The sequence below is a fragment of the Pygoscelis adeliae genome, unplaced genomic scaffold (genome assembly GCF_000699105.1).
Source record: "Pygoscelis adeliae isolate BGI_AS28 unplaced genomic scaffold, ASM69910v1 Scaffold38, whole genome shotgun sequence".
Taxonomy (NCBI): Eukaryota; Metazoa; Chordata; class Aves; order Sphenisciformes; family Spheniscidae; genus Pygoscelis; species Pygoscelis adeliae.
Window position 1 is genome coordinate 9,803,203 of NW_008825614.1, and position 21,909 is coordinate 9,825,111.

The window sequence follows — 21,909 nt, forward strand, 5'->3', positions numbered from 1 at the left end:
TGCTGTGGGCCAGGTGGTGCCAGGGCAGCTGCTCTGGCACTGCAGCGGGAGGGATGTGCTTTCTCCCGCCCGCTCTTTTCTTCGCAGGATGTTTGTGGCGCAGCAGATCGCCAGCAGTAACCTGCTGCTCCTCGTCATGGATGCTGCCTGCGACTGCAGCGTCTTCCCACCTGTCCTGCTGGATGCGAAAGAGGTCAAATATATCCTTCCACGTGCAGCAGGGACGCATGGCTCCACAGGCCTGTTTGCTAGGGTGGAAAACCTGCTCCCAAGGCAATTGCCACAGGGGTGGAGGGCATGGCCTGACCTGTGGGACAGCCAGAGAGAGAGAGTGAGACACAGAGCGGGCAGGGTTGAGGTGTGGTGGAGAGGAGGTAACGATCCTGCCCTCCAGCCCCCCGGGAGGAAGCCAGCCTCCACCAGCCAGGCTGTCGGATGCGCTGTACGAGGCTGAGGGATGGGACAGGCCAGGAGAAAGGGTCAATGGTGGGGTGGGCACAGTTGGGCTGGCTCCTCGACAGTCCTCCCAGGTGCTTCCATAACTCATCCCTGCTGGGTCTTCATCCATCCTTCCTAGCAAGGGCGGTGACGTGGTGCAGCTTGTCTCCGTAAAGCTGAGCCCTCTCCGTGCGTTTTGGCCACTTTCAGCTGCTTGACTTTCCTTGCCATCTTAGAGATGTCTCCAGCCCATGCAGGGTGACCTGCCCTTCCCTTGTCCTCCCCGCTCTGTCTCCCAGGCTGAGCAGTTACACCTAGATGACTTGCATCAGGGCCCCATGGGTCTGCGCAGTGCTCATCCCCCTTTTCCCTGCCTGCCGCTGCCAATGTCCTTAACAAACAGCCTCGCACATAACGCTTCAGTGAAGTGTGAACGGATGCGGTCCCAGAAGCTGAGGCGGCGGCCAGACTCGTGCCACGCGTTTCACCCTGAGGTAACCCGGGGCAGCGTGGGAGGGAGGGAGGGAGGGAGGGCGAGCACGTGCTGCGGTTTCACCATGGGCATGCCTGTGCCCATGCACACATCTCTTCTTTTCCCCCTGCGTTGTGTGTATCGCGCGCCCATCCCACCAGCTGGACCCAGACACAGCCGTGTGACTCCCCAAGGGGCTTCCTAGCAGGAGGACAGTCACGCTAGTGATACCTGGGAAGGGTTTGAGCTCAGATATCACAGGGTTGCTGGATTTCTTTGGGGGGTTCCACCTGCTGGAAAAAGCCCCAAGTCCTGTAACCAGCCCTTGGGACCTGGGCTTGGTGCAGCCAGGCAGCTCTCCCGCCTGCTGGGCTGGCAGGAGTTTGGTCCAGGCACCTTCGCACAGCATGCGAGGCAGCCCCGCTGCCTGTCCCTGCCCTGTGGGGCCAGGAGCAGGCACAGTGACCCGCTCGCGGGCAGAGGACTCGGGAAGGAGCTGCAGGAGGGACATGCAGATGGGACCTGATCCTGCTGCAGCCTCCGAGGCTGAGGGATGGGAATCAGGGTGTGGGGCAGAGCATGGCGAGAGCTGGGGAAGCGGGTGGCTTCCTAGCTCGCAGGCGGCTGCCATGGCCCGCGGGCATCAAACCAGTCCCTTCCTTTGCCCCTGGTGATCCTTTCTTTTGGCCCTCTGCCACAGGCATTGCTACCTCCTCCAAAGGCAAGGGGCGGGCTCCCTTCCTGCTGCCAACGGCCACCCTGGCAGTAAGCAAGCTGACGCCTTCTCTCCCATCTCCCAGGAAAATGCCCAAGACTGCGGTGGCGCTGCCGAGGTCTCCGTCTCACCGACGCTGCTCCTCCTGCCCTTGGCGCTGCTCCTGCGGTGATGCTGCCTGCAGGGGTGACGCTGCCTGCAATGCGCCTTACACGGCAGAGACCCGGGAAGGAGGGAGCCGCTGCTCATTGGAGCATCAGGAGGGGAGGAGATGGGGCGCAGGCCATTCTGGGACACCTGCTGTGACTACCTGGGGAGACCAAGGTGTTAACGACGCGGCGCAGTGTGTCCTGTGTCCTTCACTGCAAGGTCCAGCATGGTGCCGATGGTGGAAGCTGCTCCCTCCTCAAAAGCCCACAGTGAAAGGCCTGTGCAAGGACCAGCAGGGTCAGCTCCCGGCACACCACCTACTGAGCTGCTCCTCCTGGCCATCGGCTCATGGGACAGCCGAGGTCATTGGCATGGCTGGCATTTCACCATCACCCTGCCTCCCATGGAACCACTTTGGGATAGTTTGACCCAGGAGGCAGAGGGCTCAAGTGGGGCAGATCTGGCCTTAGGAGAGCAGGAGGGGCAGGGGACGCTGTTTGCCTGTCCCTAAGTGGGAGCCACCAGGATTTTGAGCATCCGGGGCCGGAGCAGCCCAGGCACAGCCCTGCCGGAACAGGGCCCTTAGTGGTTCCCAGCAGGGAGGCAGCATCTCCTGGTCTTGGGGGTGGTCCTCGACTGGGACCCCAGGGGCAGGACATGGCGCCTAACCCGAACTGCACTAATGTAACACACAACCGGACGATGGCAAGGAGCATGGCTTGACTAGTTAGCTGCAGCTACGCCAGCTCTGCCGAGGAGACCCCCTCCTAACATTGCTAGCACAGTATCCAGATTCTTGTCTAGATGTGGACTTACCTCTGGGAAGGGGTTATGTATGACCCACCAAAAGAGGGAGCAAGTTCCCCGCTGCCTGCTAGTTTCACTGCAGAAGCAGTTAAAAACCAGGCACTTTTCCCCTTGGAGCAGCACTGCCCTGCGCATTGAAGCTGCCCTTGGTGGTCCTGGGGCAAGCAGCCCCCTGCCCTGAGCCTGGTGTTCCCGGCTGGTGGGAATGGGCCATTTCTCACAAAGCTTTATGGAAAACGGGTGGGGAGCACCCTTTTTCCTTCTTTTTTTTTGTATGAACTGCTCCATACCATCTCGTTAAAAACAAATATATGGCATATTTTAAATAGATACTTAAGCTTCAGCATGTCATGTTTGGTGCTAGTCGCAGCTTTATACTACATCCCAGAAACCTGTTTCTGCGCCGAACCTGCGGGGATAGGGTGCGGGTGGAGGGACTGCAAATGCAGCTGCGGTGGCCTGGCCATCAGGGATGTGCTGGCAACTCATGGGGACACCAAGAAGCGTCCCTGCACCGTTGTTATTAGCCAAGCTATGGGAAGAAGAGCCTCCGGCCGTGCAGCACGCGCTGTGAACCAGCTGGGTGCACCACACAGCCTATGGCTCTCTGGTCACCTCTGAGGCAGGGTGGGGGTCCTGGCACAAGCGGGGTACATGTTAGGGGTAGGGATGCCACAGCCAATGGCTAGAGAGGGAAACAGGGTCTCACCTTGAGCTCTGCACCATCTCCATCTGTAGCCACCCCAGCACCCGTGGGCACATCGTGATGGCACCCAGGAAGCAGGCCAGCAAGGCAGCATCTTGCCCTGGCCTCCTCTGCTCGGTGGGTCACTTCAGGAGCCCCCTGCACCCCTCTGGGCCCCAAGAGCTGTGTGGCTCATCACACCTCCTGTAAGGCAAGCGCCCGCGCCCTCCTCGCTCGCTGCCTGACGAGCAGTGCTGCCTGCAATGCTGCCCTCTGCGCATGCTGGCCATGCGGAGCTGCGGGGCTCCTCGCTGAGCCCACCAAGCCACCCGCTCCTGCAGCCACCACCATCAGGGTTAGACCCATAAGCAGCTGCTGCAAAAGGCAGTTTCATGAGAAAGGGATTTATCCTCACACCAGGGCTGTCCCCTTCCCCGCATGAGCAGGAGCCCACAGATGCACCCCAGGTGTGCTAGGGTCAGTACAGATGCTGTCCCTCTTGCCACCAGTGTCACCCGACACTAAGGGGACAGTACTGGTCAGAACCTGGTCCTGATGGGGACCTTTCAGGACATTACAGCTCCTGCTGTGGCGGGTTTTGCCTCACTGGAGGCAATGTTACGGCAAAAAGAAGAGGAACGGCTGCACTACTGGAAGTAAATCTGGAGGTGGAGATGTTTCCAGGCTTCAGATGCAGTGACCTTATCAAAGCCAGAAGCAGCCGAGGAAGATGAAGGCAGCGCAGAGGGCAAAGGGGCTGCTGTCAAGGCCGAGGAGCTTGGGAGCCACTCAGTGACGGAGGAGCCACCAGCCGTCCCCCGCCCACTGGCACAGCTCCCCCAGCTCCGTGCACGTGCCTTCGGTGCCTGCCCTCCTGGGGCACCGCTTTCAAGGGTGACCTCCCTGTCAGAAAGGATTACCGGTCTCATCTCCACTCAAAAAAGATACACGTTGCCCTGCCACATATGAACCATGTTTGATTTCAGGTGCGTTAATCCACAATAAACATAGTTCCGTAAAGAGAGTGGCAGTGAGAGAACGAAGACATGAATTATACCCAGCTTAGTTGCTTCAGCAAGTTTGTGCATAGGTTGTAACTGGAGGGAATAGAACAGGGGTGAGAACTGGATTATTTCTTAAACTAAAAAATAAGGATGAAGGTTTGCCAATAAGCCCTGACCTAAAACCTGAGCACACTCTGGGAACCGGGCTGCAGAGCCACTTGCACCATTTGCACACTGCAATGTCGAGCTGCTGCAGTGAGCAGCGGGAGGACGGACATCTCCCTCCGTACAGCCAGCGCTGGGGTACACCCAGCTAAAGCAAAAGGAGCCATTCCCAGAGCTGCCGGTGCTGCCGTGCCAGGGCTTCCCCGGGCAGCATGAGCTGGGCTGTGGGCACAGCTGGCCGGTTTGCCTGGGCCCTGCCAGGGCTGGCAGCAGATGCCAAGCACCCACCTTAGCCTGCGCTGCCCCAGTCCCACAGGTGACATCCTGCTCCGCCAGCCCACGCTGCCTCCTCTGGCGCTCACCAGCTGCCCCCTGAGTGCCTCCATGCCCCACAGCAAACAGCTCTCCTCCCACCCACGCTCCCGGGGCTTGAGCTGGGAATTGGGGGGTGAAACCAGATAGCAATAGTCAGGAGATGCTCTGTGTGTCTCCAGAGGAGAGTGGCCCCTGCAAGGGGGTGAGGGCAAGGCATGACCCCACAGCCCCCCGCCACCTGAGCCGGGGCCGCTCACCCCCAGAGCCACTCCTGTGGCAGAGCTCCCCAGCCTCTCCCTGCAGGGTCCTGTGGGGAGACATCTCCTCGCGCTCCTCACTGGGCTGCACCACCTGCTCCCGCTGTGCTTCAGAGAGTGCCCCGCACTTGCACTCGTTGCTTGATAGGGATGCCCTAGGCACCCCGCCCCCTTGCCCACGTCCTGCACAGAGGGATGGAAGAGACCCCAGGGTCCCTGGGAAGCTCCAGCAGCAGCGTTTGGGCAGTGCCAGGCACCCCTCTGCGGGGGACTCCCTGCTGCCCGGGGAGGAGGTGTGATTTATAGACCCGCTGCTGGAGCTGGGACAGCTGGGCTTGCTGCGGGGAGCGAGGAGGAGGGGAGTCTCCCCAGGCCCCCTGCACAGCTGCCCTCGAAACCCCAGCGGGTGTGCCTGGCCACAGCAGCTCCCAGGGGGCCCGTGCTGGTGCTTCCCAGGGGAGGCAACACCCACATGCTGCGGCATGCAGCTTTGCGACAGAAGCTCCTGCTTCTGTATGTGAGGTTTGTCTTAGCCATTTATTAGGAGGCAAACACAGCCCTTTTCTTCCCATGGTGCTGCTGATTCACGGTGAGCTGAGCTGTGCCCAGGTATGGCTTGCTTTTTTTTTTTTGCCAGCAAAGCAGACCTCAAGCACATCTACCTGTTTCTTGTCTCTGACATGGGGTTAACCAAATTCCACTGCCTGCTCTGCTCGCCTGGCAGAGAAAGCAGCTCATGGCCCTACAGCGAGAGAAAAATCCCCCGGAAGAACAGCTGCTCCAGCTCCCAACATCTTCAGCTGTGTGCTGGGCACAACAGATGAAAATAGGTCAGCAAAAGCAGATCTGAGGCCAGAGGGTCCGACCAGCAGTGGAGCAGCTGTGAGAGGAGCCATCTCTCAGTTCTAGCCGAGCAGCATCCTGCTGCCATCCTGATACGGCACTATAAATCACAGCTGTACCTCCTGCAGGATCCCATCCACCCTGTAAGCATGCAAACTGTAGGCATCAGGGTTTATTCCATTAAGGCAAGACTCGATGGGAGAAAAGTCACAGGCGGTGCTCTGCAGTGAGGGGTGTCCGTCAGACCCACCCAGCCATGTCTGGCTGCCGCACAAATCAGGGGCTTCACAAGCCCTAAATCTGCAGCCGATTTCCTCCCAGGCAGGTGGAGAGGGAGCTGGGAAGGGACCTGAAATCTCTCCGTTACACTCCTTACAGGGTTCAGAAACACCCCACTGCAGGATTAGGTAACCCTGAGCCCTCCCGAATGCTGTGGCGGGCACTGAGGATGTCCAAGCCACCCGCAAGGGACACACACCTCGCACAGTGTCGCGTACGCGTGCCCTCCCTTGACTCATGCCTTGGGACAGAGCAGACAGATGACTACACCTTCGAGTATGACCAGACAGGGATGACTTCGTCCTACAAAACAGTAGGAAAATCAGCCCTGGATTTACAGCAGCTGTTTGCAATTGGGAGCAGTCACAAAGGCAGCAGCTTTTCAGCAGGCTGGCCTGAGTCGGCTTATACTTAGCAAGAGCCTGGCACATTCCAGGTTGGGGACGGCAGCGGTCGCAGTGAGGAGCCGTATGCTCCAAGCGGGGGCAAAGAGGGGGCGGTGCCTTCCTCTGTCACAGGGAAGGACCAATACCACATTCTTGCTTGGCTTTACGCACACCTCTCAGACTCGAGCTCCTCAGAGTATTTTCCAGGATGCTTTTTCTGCTGACAAAGCCCACTGGTACTTTCTGCATGGAAACCCTGTGCTCTTACAGGCCTCTGCTTGCAGGGGAGGGGGTCGAGGGCAGCCAAACACGGCACTTAGGTTTGCACAAAGCAATTTTTCAAAAGCAAGCGGGGAAGGAGCATCAAAGTCCCATGCGCTGAGTGACTCCATTGCTGGCTGGACCCTCGCTGGAGGGGATTGCTGCTCCCGTCCCCCCTGGACACTGGGGAACTCTCCCATCCCTCAGCACAGGCTGTTTCCCACGCCCCTGCCCTGCCCTGCCCCAGCTGCAGGGCCCCTTACACCACCTCTGCCCACACTTGAAAGGAGCCTTCACACCTTCCGTCACTCAGCCAGTGAATGCCGCTGTCATTACCTCTCATGACATCAGCCACAGCAATGCAGCTCGTCATCAGCGCGTGATGCAAACCGTAATAGCCCCACTTGAATGCCACCAAGCACGTTTCTTCAGCAAATACCTTGTGGGCCACGCAGAAAATTTCATCAGCTTTTCCTGCTTTGCTTCCTGCTGCTGCCTCGCATTTTGGGTGCCCCGGCACCCCGCCTTTCCCCGAGCAGGCCCCCACCAGTGGCGGGAGAGGGCTGTGCACCGAGCCCCATCAGTACACCCCCGTTTGGCCCCACCGGGGCCGGGCAGCTGCCGCTGTCCTTCCCGCTGGCGTTACAAGGAGCAGCGTGTGCATTGCACAGGGATGGGTGCAGGCGCTTCCTCAGCCTCCTGGAGGAAAGGCTGTGGGGACGGTGGCAGGAGGCTGCCAGCCTTCCCAGAGGCCCTGCCACCCCCCGGCCGTCACACCAGGGGCTGGCCTCTCACGAGCAGCAAGGAAGGGGACAGGGAGCTGCCGGGGAAGCCCCCACGCTGGCGAGAGCGAGTACACCCATGCTGTATCTTACACGCTAACCAAAAACCCAGGCTGCGCTCGCTTGTCTAAATTTCAGCCAGCAGTGGCTTCCTTCAGCACTGTGCAGCCGGCCTCCCCGGCAACAGGGGCTGGAGCCTGCTGTAACCCCCCTCCTGCCCAGCTCTGAGGGACACAGCATCGCTTTCAAAACCGGCAGGAGGCTGCCTGGCAAAGGCAGCAAACCCAGCCCGGCCGCCCCTGCTGGCAGCGGGACAGGGGGAGCTGGGCCGGAGCCAGGGCAGAGCCCCGGGCTGGCCACCACAGCCAGGGAGGTGGTGGCAGCGGCTGCTGCCTCCCAGGGGGATGGCTTCCCACTTCTCCTTCCCAGCAGCAGCTGCCGTCCCAACAGCCCTGGCTGCTCCTGTTGCAAGTGGAGGGGGAGCTGCCCCAGCCTGCCTCTGCCGCTGGCTGGCCCCGCAGCCTGGCGTCGGCTGCAGAGAACAACTTCAGTTTAGGGGAGCTCAGCTACGGCCAGCGCTAAGGCAAACCTCAAACCACATGCACAGGTTCAGCATGGTTAGAGATGAAGATAAAAGATAGCTGCTGGAGCTGGTTTAGGTGTCATTTGCATCTGTTATGGAAACGCATCATTGTTCTGGGAACCCAGCCAGGCACGTGATTTTCCCCATCTCGTTTACAACTAGACCGGTTCGGTTTTTATGCCAACTGTGAAGTGCCTCTGTGCCCAGTTGTACCACTACAGAGGTGAAGCTGCCAATAAGCGAGGTCGTCGTGAATCTCCAGTGCAAACAGCTCTGAGCTCAGGAACTGTAATAGCTCTGTTGTTCAAACATGAATTTTACTAGAGGAGAGAAGAGCCAAAGGTGAAGCTCCTGGAAATGCCAGGATTAAGACCAAGCAGGCAAACCATCCCCTCGCGCACATGCAGGAGCACCAGGCTCGCATCCCGCCGTCCCTCCCCAAGGAGCCTACCTTCCTGACGGTGAACAAGATGGTGAACAAGGGACCAGTTACACTGCGGTCCCCGCACAGCAGCTGAACTGCAGCGCTGCCCAGGTGATGCTGAGCGGAGGGTTTCCTTGCGCACTTCTCCTACTATCGTTAAAGTACTTGAAGATGATCCAGTGTGACGCGCTTGGCATTGCCGTGAGCTCGAGGCCGGTATTCCTTCTTCATAAAGAGCAATATGGACCTAGGAATTCACACACGTCCCCTCCAAGGAGCTGATCTTTTCAGGGAACTTCATTCAAGGCACATTAGTGCTCAGCACTCCTGGAAATCAGCCTAGAGAATTTCAGCTTGGGCACTCCAGACAAATACAGAAGCACTGACCAGCAGGGGAAAAAATAAGAAAGGGAAAAATGAACTCAATTTTGCAGGGAAGCCTCCAGTAGCTTCAACTAAACCAAACTCAGCTCCTCCATCCTAATCATACGCTTCATTTATTTCCAGCTCCTTAAAAAGTTAGGCAATGGCCTTAGACATTCACCTTTGATTGCAGCGCGTTAACGCATAGTCAGGGTAAGTTCACCATTTGCAATGAGCAAAGCAAGCGATTCTTGGGAGAGGGCAAAGCATGGCCACAACTACACGCAGCAGAGGTAGGACGTAGAACTTCAGCCTGCCCAGGCAGCCTTTAAGAATCACTCTGCTTCCTGAAAACAAAATAAACCCAACTCATATTCAAACGTGGCAGCTTCTTTCAGCGTAATTCGTGTGTAATCTGATGCCGAAGCTCTCCATGCTCCTTGAATTTACTTTGCATTTTTAAAAAGAAAAAAATAAATCCATCCTGAGACCTCAAGCTGTCACAGGTCATTTACTGGAGCTGGCTCTCTTACAAGGCACTGCAAAACATGTATCTTGAGTCAAGTAACTGATAAACAGCACAGCTGTACACACCCAGACTCAGTGTGAGCCAACACAAGAGGAGGATTAGGCATATCTTGCCCAGGCGGTTCACAGATGTTTCCTGACAGCCGAGGAATGGCGATGAAGGAGCAGAAGGCCCCGCTCCAGGCACAGGGCTGTTCTGGTCAGCACCAGCCCCACTCCCTCCCCAGCCAAGCCTGACTCCTTCCCGCCCCTAAGCCTGCATACCAGGAGAAGACGATCAATCCCTTACTTGGGTACAGGCTGGGAGGCATTTCCTCTACATCAGGAATTTGAGTCCAGGCCCCCCGAACATCTCTTCTCAGTCTCACCCGAAAATTTGCCCCCAACCACCAAGGTCTCCAGCACCCACACTCCTTCCCCCCCAGCTCGTTCTTCGCACCCTCAGTCCCTCCTGCCCATTTTCCTCCTCGGAAGCTCTCACCCCCCAGTGCTTCACCTTTGGCTTTCCAGTACTGTCCATAAATCAGTATTTCTCCTCCTTCCACCACACTCCACCCAGTTTGACTCCTTGGCCAGTTTGTTCCTTTCCCTTGTCTGCCTGTTACCCCCCGGCACCCAACCTGCAGTGGTAAGAGAAAGCCCTCTTAAGCCTTGGAGCGAGGAAAGGGACAGCACACATGCAGTCTGCTCTAAAATCTGCAAGACCAGGAACTGGAAAACTGAGCCACTGAAAATTAGTGTCTCTAAACATGCAAAAATAGATAACCTTCGAAATTATAGCTAGCCTATGTTCGGATGGGGGATGGAGAGACCTGACAAAGGCTAGCCAGCCCCAAGACCACCCTGCAGCTTTATGCTCTCACTCTACAGAGTGGGTTCAGCTAAGCTTTCCAAAACAAAAGATGAAACTTAGCAGTAACACCAATCCCACTTTATCCTCAAGTTACTTTTAAAATATGGCAGAGGTCAAAAGCAAGCAGACATGGGACAGGATAAACGTTATCCCAGGCTTTTCATTCTCTGCAAGTTCAGAACAATTGTATGTCAGGGGAATTCTTATGATGAGCAGCTTCATGAAGCGGTGGCAGCAGACACACCTAACACCACCTCCTTCCCCCACGCCACTATCTGCCGCGTACTACAACCGGCAACTCCAGTGGGCATCGAATAAGAGTCTAGACTTTGGAAAAACAAATTTCCCTCAAGATCAGCACAACTAAGAGGCAGCACAGTCCATGGACACCTTTGTCTGCTGCGATGTTTATATATGTTAAACGGTACTGAAATCTTACAGGAAGACCAGGCACAAACTCGATGTGAATTACAGACGTCAAGAGGACACCACATAGCAGAACTAATGTTTCAGTCGCACGAACTCACAGCCACTGGCTTTTGCTCGGGGAGGCATACCGCAAGCATCAGTCCAACTGTAGACAAACAAGCCTTTAGGCATCAGTTTGGTTTCTGCACCAGCAGAAGTCTTTTACCTATGAAGCGTTGCCTGTAAACATTGGGAAGGAAGAAAGGGAGAGCGACTCTTTCAAGCTTCACACGCAGCACGGAAAGACCCAAACTAGACAATATTCCATTTGGTTCTTTTATTAGCAGAAGTTAAGAATACAGCACGTAATAAGATCCCATCTTATATGGAACCATCACCAGAGTCCCCAACCATCAAAACCCCAGAATGTGCTTCATTGCTTTCAACAGTAAGCAATTTTTAAAAAGAAATATACTGAACAAGGCCACTATTTAATGGGGAAGGAAAGAAGCTGTAGGTCCTAACTATTCTATGGCAATAACCTGCACACAGAGCAAGCAAGCCTCTGACTGCTGAGAGTAAGGCATTCAGGTGCCAACCTGGGAAGAGTTCTCAGCAAGAGCTACAGAAAAGTGCACAGCTAGGTTGTTTTTATTGGAACACACAAACTTCCCAAACGGAGAGACTGACTGGGTTAAGAATAGCAGGTGGAGTACTGTGTTTTTGTAGTAGTTCTGTGCTGCGTAGGACCAGGTTACAATCACCCTTCAAGGAGTGAAGGTGGGATGATCCAGGATGGAGACTGCCACTTCTGCTGGTACTGTTACAGAGGTATCCCGAAGCGCCTTACAGACAACTCTGATTCCGATATGCACCACGCTTTTCTCACACACCAGTATACTTCCTGCCAGGCAACTCCACGTCTTTGTCAGGGATGCCAGTGCTATTAGCCCTTACATCCAAGTTAATACTGCTCTTTACTTCATTTTAGTACCACACAGACCTGTGATAAACAACTTCTGGCCCTACAGGCATCCAGTGTAGTTATCCTACTGAGAACACGTCCCCCTAAGCTCGCAGACTCTGCTGCAGCACCGCTTTCTGCGGCTGACCTTGCTCTCAGATGCTTTACGAAGACTCCATTCGACAGGTGAAGCCTTAATATCCAGTCAACTTTCGGAAGGCATTCTGCTTCTATTGGACTCCATTAGGCAAAGTAACTCCCCAAAACACACTCTGTGATATCCAGGGTATGGGAAGATCTTTGCAATCCACATTTTTCTCTTGAAGGATGAAAATTCAAACTTGCACAAGTCAAAAAAAAAAAAAAAAACAAAAACCCACACACAACAAAACAAACACCCTTTACCCTCCTTCCTTGTGAAATACAGCATTTTGAGCTGTTTAACTCATCTATGAGAGAGGTAATTGCTCTGAATTTCCAACTAAATACTCCAAGCAATACCTGTGCCATAACAAACAAAACGTTCAAGTTTCATCTTACGACTCCAAAGATTCTCCTTCAGTCTAGCTTCTGACTGGGCTCCAAAGATCAAGCTACATCAATTACACAAGAGAAGGGTATATACCTCCCCTTATATAGGAGGTGCGTCTGCTCCACAGCAATCCAACTGAACTCTTAGTTTTAAGAAATACCAGCAGTCCCATTGCTAAAGCACAGATGGGAAGCAGACCTAAGAAAAAAAAAAAAAAGGAATTGCATTGGGCTGATTGTGGATTTTTCCTCTTAAAAAGAAAAACCTGCGAACTCCCTCGGCATATGGAGCCTGACACATGAGAAGGTAATGTGCTTGAGGTCTGCAGTAACTGTTAACTCCAAGTCCTGGAGCGCACAGCTTCCTCTTTCCAGTCCATCTTAACCCCACCTGTGTTTCCACTCACACGCTCGACTATCTTTTGACAAGTGCATTACCATCATTTGTTCAGACAAAAAAAGAGCAGGCCCACAAATAGCAACCATCTACTCAACGGGGGCCTTTGGGTATAGGCAGGCACTGATGGAGTCGGACTGTTTGCCATTTCATGTGCAGTTATCCCATCATGCTCCAATTCATATGGTGAGAACCAAAGCAACTTACTGTAAGATCCACTATCCAAAACTATACAGGCCACTCAAGCTTGGAAGGCAGCTGTCCCACACGCTTAGGCAGGGCGCAGATGTATCTTTCGAGTTACTTGAGTAAATAAACTTGCTAACACTGTGACCTGGATGACAACATGATCAATCCAGCCTTCACAACCCTTGTGTACACGTACTGAACCTACTCCAAGTGCTGGCCAGGACCCCACATTGCCCAGGGCATGCTGGCCACCAGGAAAATCTGCAGGGCCAACATGCTTCACTCCTGGGAATTTTACCTGGTCCTCCTGCAATCATTTATTTTGTGCAAAATTGAAACAGTGTGTGGTACTTGCATGTTGCATTCTTTACAAAAACCCTTTCCCCCCCACCCATTGTTTAAAACATTTATATAAATTTTATTTAAACAGAAAGTTAGAAATCTTATTTACAATTTGTTTTTCTCCCAAAAGAGCATCTAAAATCAACTCCCAAACCCTCCAAGAGGATATAAATTTAACCTTGATTTTTTTTTTTTCTTTTTAAAAAAAAAGGAAACTGCTAAGCTATCCCTCCCCACTTCTACAAATAAATATGGCATTGAACAGAAGCCGATTTGGAAGGGTCCTCTGTAGCTCAATCTGTAGATCCCAAGAATAAATTAGGGTTTCAGAATTTCCTGGTCTTCAAATTGATTCATTCCATTGCTTGAGGTATAGAATTTATCTTGGTTAGTCAGAATCCCCATGAAGCTCCATGCCCCATCAGATGAAACTTGGATTCTTCTTAGGTATTCGTTTTGCTAGCCTGTATGCTTCAACCGCGCTTGCGGTACTGTTTTGGTTACGATCTTGGGCTGAAGGCTGGTTTTACTGCATCCCATCTTCCTCTGTGCAGCCTCCTCCAACTGTGAAACGGAACTCCTGGAGGTTCGAAACCCCATGGAAGTGCACAAAAGCGCCAGCCACTACAAAGACGTGAAACAGCTGATGGGAGTGGAACTGCAGAAAAGAAAACACTTCTGTTCAGCTGGGGTATTTTGGGTTCCAGTGCTACCCTGTCTCCAAAAAAGCCCCACATTCAGCTGAAGTACACAGTAACACGTAGCAGTACCTCAAACCACAAAGTTCTCCAAGTTGTGTATTAAAAGCCCATCCCTCTCCTATCATTAGCAAAATAATCAAATTCCCCACACACACCCCCCACCCTTTCCTTCAGTCATCTTAACCAGCTGGTCAATCAACAAATATGCTACATAAACGCTATAGCGCATCTTTGTGAAGGGACAAGAATAACTTAAGAGCTTTGGGCAAAAGGCTTAAGCAGGACACTTAAAATTAGTTCCTCCACAACACACACTAGTGGTTTATTAATAAAAAGGGCTCTCTCACACAGCTAACAGGTACAAACTCTGCTCTGGTCACAGGCATAAGTTTTACCAGGTGGACTTTCAGAACACTTATTTTATTTCTCTGCCACAGAGAAACAGAACGGAAAAGAAATAGTATTATATTAAAACCTAGAAACAACCAGATGTTCTGAATGAATGCCCAGGATGCTATTGATTATAGTACAGCAGAATGAAAACCATGAGGGAGCTACATGACAAAACACGCCCTTGTTTAAGGGAAGCCATACCAATATGGATAATGCTCTTGAAAAATTCCTACAAATGTGTATTTGCAGGCTCCATGGGAAGCTTGGAAAAGAGTTGGTGGTACACCAGTGCTTTTGGAGCCTAGCTCATTATTGTAACAAGGCTTTGTTTGGCCATTTAAACAATCTAGCAAACTGGTGCTATGCAAAAGCCACTCAAACAACCCAGGCCTCATTCTCACTTCCAATCTTCTTTAGGGGCCTTAAACTATCCTAGGGGAAGTAGAGTGGCCTTCCAAAGGTCCACCTCCCTCACACCTCTACTCTTGCTCCACCCGATTTCTGTCTTTACATCTTCCCCACATGTTTGCCCTCTACAGTCTTCATGATCCTTTCCCTCATCCCAAGTCTCCCCCACCCACCCACTTGCTCACCCCACTTTCCCTTCTTCTGGGCCAGAGATCCCTCCAAAGTCTACCATCTCTATCCAGTGTTTTCACTGGCTGCACAAGATGAGGAGCCAGACACGGTGAAGATCCCAGAGTACACACTGAACATCAGAGAAATAACCATGCACTATTCCGCACAGAAGCAAGGTAAGATGTGTGTTTGCAGGATCCTCAACACACACACAAAAAGGTTTGCAAAGTTGCTTACCCATCTATTAAAGCTATCTAGTAGATGTGCTGGGGTGAATTTGCACACCAGCAGCTACCTCAGACCAGCCAGCCTGTGATAACTCAGCGAGAGAGGCACCAGGTAAGCTGGGCTCAGAGAGCCCACAGTTGTCTGGCCCCTTAAGACCCTATGCTTCTGGTGCAGCAGTTTGATACTTGCAATAAGAAAACATTGACACAACATCCTCCAGCCTCAAGAGGAACCTGCTTTCAGGTTGATCTCCTCATCCAGTCATTCTGTAGACTCACCCAGATGTCACACTTGCCAGGGAAGAATCTCTCCGGGATGCGGGCAGCATATAGTGCAGCACCAGTGATGTACAGGCATGCCATGAGTGCCAGCCAGCCTATCTGCCCCATTGTGGCTGCTTTCAGGAGCCCCTCAGAGATGACAAAGTGCAGGGTGGGAATAACCCCACTAAGACCCAGACCTAGAAATACTCCTGGGAGGTAAAGAAAATGTGGGAGAGTCAGATTTGAACACAGTGGCGGTAAAGGGAGACAAGGAAAACACAAAAGCTACAGAGGGAAAACTCAGTATTTGCCAAAGCAGCAGAAAGGTGACAACTCTTGAAGCTGGAGGTCCCCAGAAGAGCTTTATTGGAGAGGAAGTTAAAGAATGCACGACTTCCTTCATATACCAGGAGCTACTTAGTTATACGTTCCAGCAGATACTGAAACATTTCATTTAACGACTGCATCTGCCAGCTTTAATGTACCTTAAGCCAGTTACACATCTTGGACTGCAGAGGGCACTGAGACTACATGAACTGTGCCTCACCATACTCTCTCAAGAGCAAGACAACAAGGAGAGACAACAAAGAGATTATTTATCATATGCTGTGCAAGTAGTCCTAGGAAACAGAAAAGTAGCATCTGAGGCCCATCTGATCTGCCGTATATGAGAACATGGTTTATTCATTTAGATTTTAGCAGCAAGTACAGAAATCTTGTAAAAAAGTGTGCGTGGGGGGAATAATCATGTCCCATCCACAGATTTTAAATTTGGAAGGCTGAACTCTCTGAAGGTACACCCATAGCTTGTCCAGGAAATCTAGATTTACTGTAGACAGCACATGCAGGTTAAGTAACAAGAAATATTACTATGCAACCCAGCTGCGTTCAGATTCCATAGCTGCCCCCTAAAGCTTTCTCTTTCTTCCTACCTCAGAATGTGAAACCAAATCTGTTTTTGTTCTTTTGATCGTGTGAAGAGAAAAACTAGGCTCTTTGTCTTAAATATGTATTTTATCTAGGCAAATCATTCAAATTAATTAAATCATTCAATGATTTGCTAGTGTCTCAGCCTAGTTATTACAAAACCAAGACAAACAGTAGAAGGAATATACACATACACACATCAAGCAGTCAGTCATTTTTTGAGAGCGCAAAGTTGCCAGATATAGCTAGAAATACTTTGCACTACCTTTCCTACTGCATGTGTTACTGTCCATTTCAGGAATGCACTTCCAGGACTTGCACCAGCCCTTATCTGTGCATCCAGTTGGCTATAATCAATGCTGAAAGAAAACCCAGCAAGCTCCCAGTCCAAGAATATTAGCTCTTTATAAAATTAAGCTCTCAAGTCTTCCCAAGATAGTTTTTCCAAGTGGCAAGTAGGAAGGAGGAAAGGCAGTCAAGAAGCAAAACAATTAACTTCAGGTCTTACCTGCCCTTACACCCCGGTATTCAGGGGTTGCAAACATGTCCCATTGTGAGACAATTATGGCTGCAATGCCCAGGACACAAATCACAATCAAGTAGATGAAGCAAGGCTGAGGGTTGCAATAGAAGGAGTAGTACAGCCAGGGTACAAAGCTGCCCATTATGAGAAGTGCAATGCCAGAGTAATCCAGCCTAGAAGGAAACAAAAATCAGTTTGATAAGAAATGTGAACCTTTGGAAGCCCTCATACCAACACTCTCTTCTTTAGTAAACCAACTGTCTACTTCTCACTGCAAAATGAAGTTATTCTCACTATTGCAACTTACTTCCTGACGGCAACTCTTCCACCAACGCCCTCCTACAGTAACGGATTACCTTGCTAGACAGCTAGTAAGGCCATTTTTGGACAGTCATCAGCAATACATACAGCAGCCTTTAGACCAAAGCTTTTTGAAGGAAACTCAGATTTAAGCTTCAGATGAGGAAAAAAGCAGCACAAGGGTCCTCTGAACACAAAAAAGGGCACACAGTACGTTGTGAGAGCACAGCCAACACAAACACTTTAGTATTGGACAAGCATGAGTTAGTTCAGCATCAGCTTAAGTGACCACTAGGGAATTATATCCTAATTTTTCAACCACGCTGTTTTTCTATACACCAGTGAAGAAAAAGAACTCCTACAGCCACTGCTTTTTACCACACCCTGACAAAATGCTCCTACAAAAGATGGAGTTAATTTTTCAGTAGGGGATTTTAATTGCTGGGTTACTTTAGAGGTGGTCTTGCAGATTACACAATCCTAGGTTGAATAATCTTAGGAAATACGATTTAGCAGCCAGTCAAAAAAGAACATATAGTAAAACCGAAAGATCAAGACATCTTGATACACGTCGTGGAGCTGTCTTACATAAGCTTAAGACTCAGAGTTACTCAGAATAGTTGAAGTGACAAGAAGTGACAGATGCATTAAAAATTCAAAGTCCTGCAACTAAGCTCTAGCTATATTACTTACAGCAGCAAGATGCATGCACACACCTGCCAAACAGCGGAAAATGAAGGAGTTTTAAGACTAAAACAGCAGCACAAAAACTTGTGCTGAAACAAACAATAATTAGAAGAAGCTGCATTGAATCTCTGCTCAACTCTGTTCCAAAGTACACGCAGTCATGCAATGAACAACTTCTACACTGGGGCTCCAGCCATAAATCCCAACGCTGTTTTCCCACCTGTTTCCTATTTGGCCTACCCTGTCCTCTAGGCACTTACTTGGAGAAGAGCCGGGAAACACCTTCTGAGTGGCAATAAACTGTGTGGAAGAGCCATGAGAAAGAGAGGCAGAGTATGGCTCCCAAGAAGAACAATCCAACAACCACTTTCTCCTGCACAGGTGCTACAAAGGACATGTTTGGCCGGAACATGTAGAAGATTCCCAGACAAAGGAAGAACACGCATCCTGAAAAACAATAACGCAGAAAGGTGTCAAGTTCATGCATACTGAAAGCTTTTCTTTCTAAAAGCATGACTTTAATGTACAGGAGCACTAAACATAGGAGCTGCATGACAACCAGCAGCACGCACGCAGAATAAAGCACTGCCCTACTTCAGTTATGCATTCCAACCACATTTCTGTCTCAGACTGATGCAATACAGGCTTGCATGAACTCTGTATTTTTACTTGTTTTGCAAAATGCCTGACAACTAGTTGGACATTCTAGAATAATAAAAAGATCTGTTGCAAAATGTAAAAAGAGAAGGGCATAGTTCAAAGAAACCCTTTCCCTTCAAGGCTCCTTGCAAGTTGAAAACCACTCATACAAGCTGCAACTTAAGTGTGTTCCTGTGACAAGAAATGCGATCTCAATTAACACCTACACACTTGGGGAAAAAAGAATATCTAACAGTAATTTATTAATGATCAGGAAATTTTTTATTCATTCATTTGTATTGAATGCCATAATTAAGGAAGTCCCATCCAACCCTGGTGGGATAAAATTAGGAGAGGGATTCCAACCTGTTAATTTAATTTCAATGGAATGACAATGCTGACCACCCCACACCCCTTTCTATTTTGCTCTCAAAGAAAGAGAGCAATGAAGCCAATTAGGATTAGAGCAAGCTGAAAATACCTAGAAGATGTGTCCAGATGTTACCAGTCTCTGTATGTATTCTGAAGATACTCTTGAAACAAGCCCGGAAAGAAGGCATGGGTGGTCTGTGCCCGTGCAACAGGTAGTCGTTGTCCTTTAGCCAGTCAGGCAGAACATCATGGGGAATGACTCTCCATCGGCCCTCCCATACCTAGAAGTTAGAAGATTTTAGTTAAATGCAGGGAATTGACTTCCACTGATGTATGGCAGAAGTCAGAAAACCCATATTAGTAAGAGTGTTAGAGTTAATCTATGACTACAGTAAACAGAAAAGGGTTGATGGGGACCTCTCTGGGGAAAAGGCTTTACACTTGAAATAACGCTTAAGTCACTGTTCCCTATTCAAAACAGTATCATTATGAAGTTGAGCTGCACCACCAGAGAAAGAAATAGTTCAGCATTTCATTGATCAGGAAAGCTATGGGGCTTTTTTACTGCTAATGAAGGGAAAGCATTTAATTCCTTTCCATTATTTTCACAGATCATCCTTTCCATTTAATTGAAGAAGCCTACACCTAGTTCTCTCCAAGAAATAAGTAAGTAAAACCCTGTTCTTCCAACCACAAGCCAATCTGATTATATATCTGCTAGCATTTGGGGCAGTCTAGCAAAAAAGCTACCCATCAGCACTAATATGGGCCAGAACGCATGAAGTGGCAAGAGTCCAGTGACAAGCGTCCAATCCCTTATCCAGGTTGGAAAAAACCCGCTCCCACACTCCCAAAACAAGCGGTGACAGATCAATTAAGGCAATAGATCCATGACTCTCAATTCCATCAGATTTCTTCTTTAAAGGGAGAGAGAGCATATGTGCACACATTTATCCTGGCAGCTGGTTCCAAATGAAAAAAGTGTGCACAGGTGTTCTTAGCGCTGCTTCAGTAACATAAGATACATGTAGTCTTCAGTTTGGCTTCAGAAGCAGCACTGCCAAGCAGAGGGGTATCAGGGAATTGCTTTATGTACCGGGGTTGTTTCTGCAGCGTTCCTTGGATTTGTCGTCTGGCTAGTAATACAGGAACGAGCCTGAAGAATCCTGAAACACTAAGTTTAAAAAGCTACATTCTTATTTCAGTTTCAACAACACGAGCTCAGAGTTTTTAAATCAATTCTCCACACTCCTTCATGGAAGCAAAACAAAACTAATCAGAATAACCAACCCTGTTAAAGACTGGGTTCTTAAATACATTAAATAAGAAAATAACTGGTTTGCTTCATGAACCAAAAATTTGAATTGAGGTAGGAACAGCAGGAAGGAATTCATTTTACACAATCCACCCTACAGAACATCTAAAAAGGGAAAAAGATGAACAGTAAAAAAAACCCAAAGGAAACCACACACCCAAAACCCACACACAAAAAGACGACCAAGTAACTAGGGTCCCTCTGTAAAAACATCAAAGAATAGTTCATAAAACCAGTAGGAACAAGTGTATAAAGGGGCAGCACTCCTTTCACCAAGAAAGGAGGGCCAGAGACTGATACAGTCCCATGGCTCTAAAAAGTAGCAAAAATTGAGCCAAGGTCAGCAACAACAAAGTCTACTTAGATATAGTTTTAATACAGCCTTGTTTTCTTTTCAAGTAAGGGACAAAGCTTATTCTATAATGGATGCAAATGGTGCTGGAAAAGCAAAATATTTGCAAGTCTGAAGAAACCTGGAAAAAAACGACCTTGTAAATGGAAAGCGTCTTGAACCAGAAGGCTTTTATTCTGCTTTGCACTCACAGATGTTTCTCAAGAGAGACCCCTCAGTTGCACGATCAGCTTTAGAGTCTCATTTGTAATCCCTGTTGTTCCATGCTTTACAATTTATTCATTTATGACAGATTGAGATCCTGAGAAGCTGTAGTGTTACTAGTTGTAACAAGAGATGCCCATTCACGGGTGGTGTGTACCTGCTCTCCCTCACACTAGTAAGCGCAGTTGCTGCAGGTACAGTCTGTTGCCCACTGGAGCTCCCTAAAAAAGGAAACTACCTCAGCAGTTTCCACACGCCCTTACCTTACACACAAATTCTTCCATTCTCTCCATAGCATGGTGGGCTTGTAGAAGAGGTGACATACCCATAAACCCTTCATCTTCTTGAGGTGACTCATCATTTTGTTGATAATCCTCAGAACACTGACGGGAAAAAAAAACAGAGAAAATGCTTTGTAGAAAGATGAACAGAGAAAGGTGACGTTGTTTTCCACACAAAACTATGACCGGAGGTCTTGGCAAATAGAGAAGTCTGCTTTCCTTGTACGGCACTGAGGAAGGAATTCAAAAGAACCAGCAAAAAATTATTACATTCTTAGGTATCTGAGAACAACTCACATGTCTAATCCATTTTGCACATGTTTTCACCAGGTTTGGAAGAAAGCAGTGTTCTTCTGTAAGTTACGCTTCATTAAAGCCCAGATATGGAGTCTGAGGCTTGCAGCCTACCCACCTCTAGGGAAGGATTACTTCCTATTTTATGTTTCAATGTCACTATGCCTGCCTTAATGCCTCTGTAACATATCTGGCATTTTAGGACAATAAAAGGCAAGCCAAGGAGAGGAATCTATTTACCATGTTATAAATGCTTCACCTCAATTTTTAGTTCAAATCTGAAGATCTACTCTGTTTAACTGACACTTCTGTTCAGCTCATAATCCAGTAATGGACATTTATTAATTTGTTTGAATTTCAAGGTATTTCAGAAACTAGTATGAAACGTGTGCCAATTAGACAAAGGCAAGTTATGGAAGAAAAGCAGTGACAGACATCAGAGTTTTAAGCAAAATTCAAATAAAGAGAAATGTCATATCGCCAAGGTATACCAAGAGAATTATGAAAACAAAACAAAAACAACTGAGCCTGGATATTCAGCTGGTACACATCACTAATAACTTTACAGGAATGAGGTTTGGTAGTTTTCTACCCTATGTTGACTTACTACATATTATGATACGTTCTAGCTTTCCATTTAGGTAAAAAGCAGGGGGGCCACAAAAGTTCTACATCCCTGTTTGCTTATTACAATGCTCATGGCCCATCAG

General features: G+C 49.7%; 2 protein-coding genes across 3 annotated transcripts in view; one reads left to right on the forward strand and one right to left on the reverse strand.

Annotated features, from left to right (window-relative positions):
* The window catches only part of CACNA2D4 (calcium channel, voltage-dependent, alpha 2/delta subunit 4), a 125,976-nt gene extending 124,179 nt beyond the window's left edge, over window positions 1-1,797 (forward strand). The window contains exons 36-38 of the mRNA XM_009333026.1: window positions 88-200; window positions 850-932; window positions 1,711-1,797. Coding sequence (XP_009331301.1) covers window positions 88-200; window positions 850-932; window positions 1,711-1,797 — 283 coding nt within the window. The remainder of the gene's footprint in view (window positions 1-87; window positions 201-849; window positions 933-1,710) is intronic.
* Window positions 1,798-11,041: 9,244 nt separating this feature from the next.
* Window positions 11,042-21,909, reverse strand: part of ADIPOR2 (adiponectin receptor 2) — a 36,310-nt gene continuing 25,442 nt past the window's right edge. For both annotated transcript variants that reach the window (XM_009332888.1, XM_009332887.1), the window contains exons 3-8: window positions 20,888-21,007; window positions 18,863-19,034; window positions 18,003-18,189; window positions 16,741-16,928; window positions 15,321-15,514; window positions 11,042-13,799 (exon numbers count right to left, since the gene is read on the reverse strand). In XM_009332888.1, coding sequence (XP_009331163.1) covers window positions 13,668-13,799; window positions 15,321-15,514; window positions 16,741-16,928; window positions 18,003-18,189; window positions 18,863-19,034; window positions 20,888-21,007 — 993 coding nt within the window. In that variant the 3' untranslated portion in view covers window positions 11,042-13,667. The remainder of the gene's footprint in view (window positions 13,800-15,320; window positions 15,515-16,740; window positions 16,929-18,002; window positions 18,190-18,862; window positions 19,035-20,887; window positions 21,008-21,909) is intronic.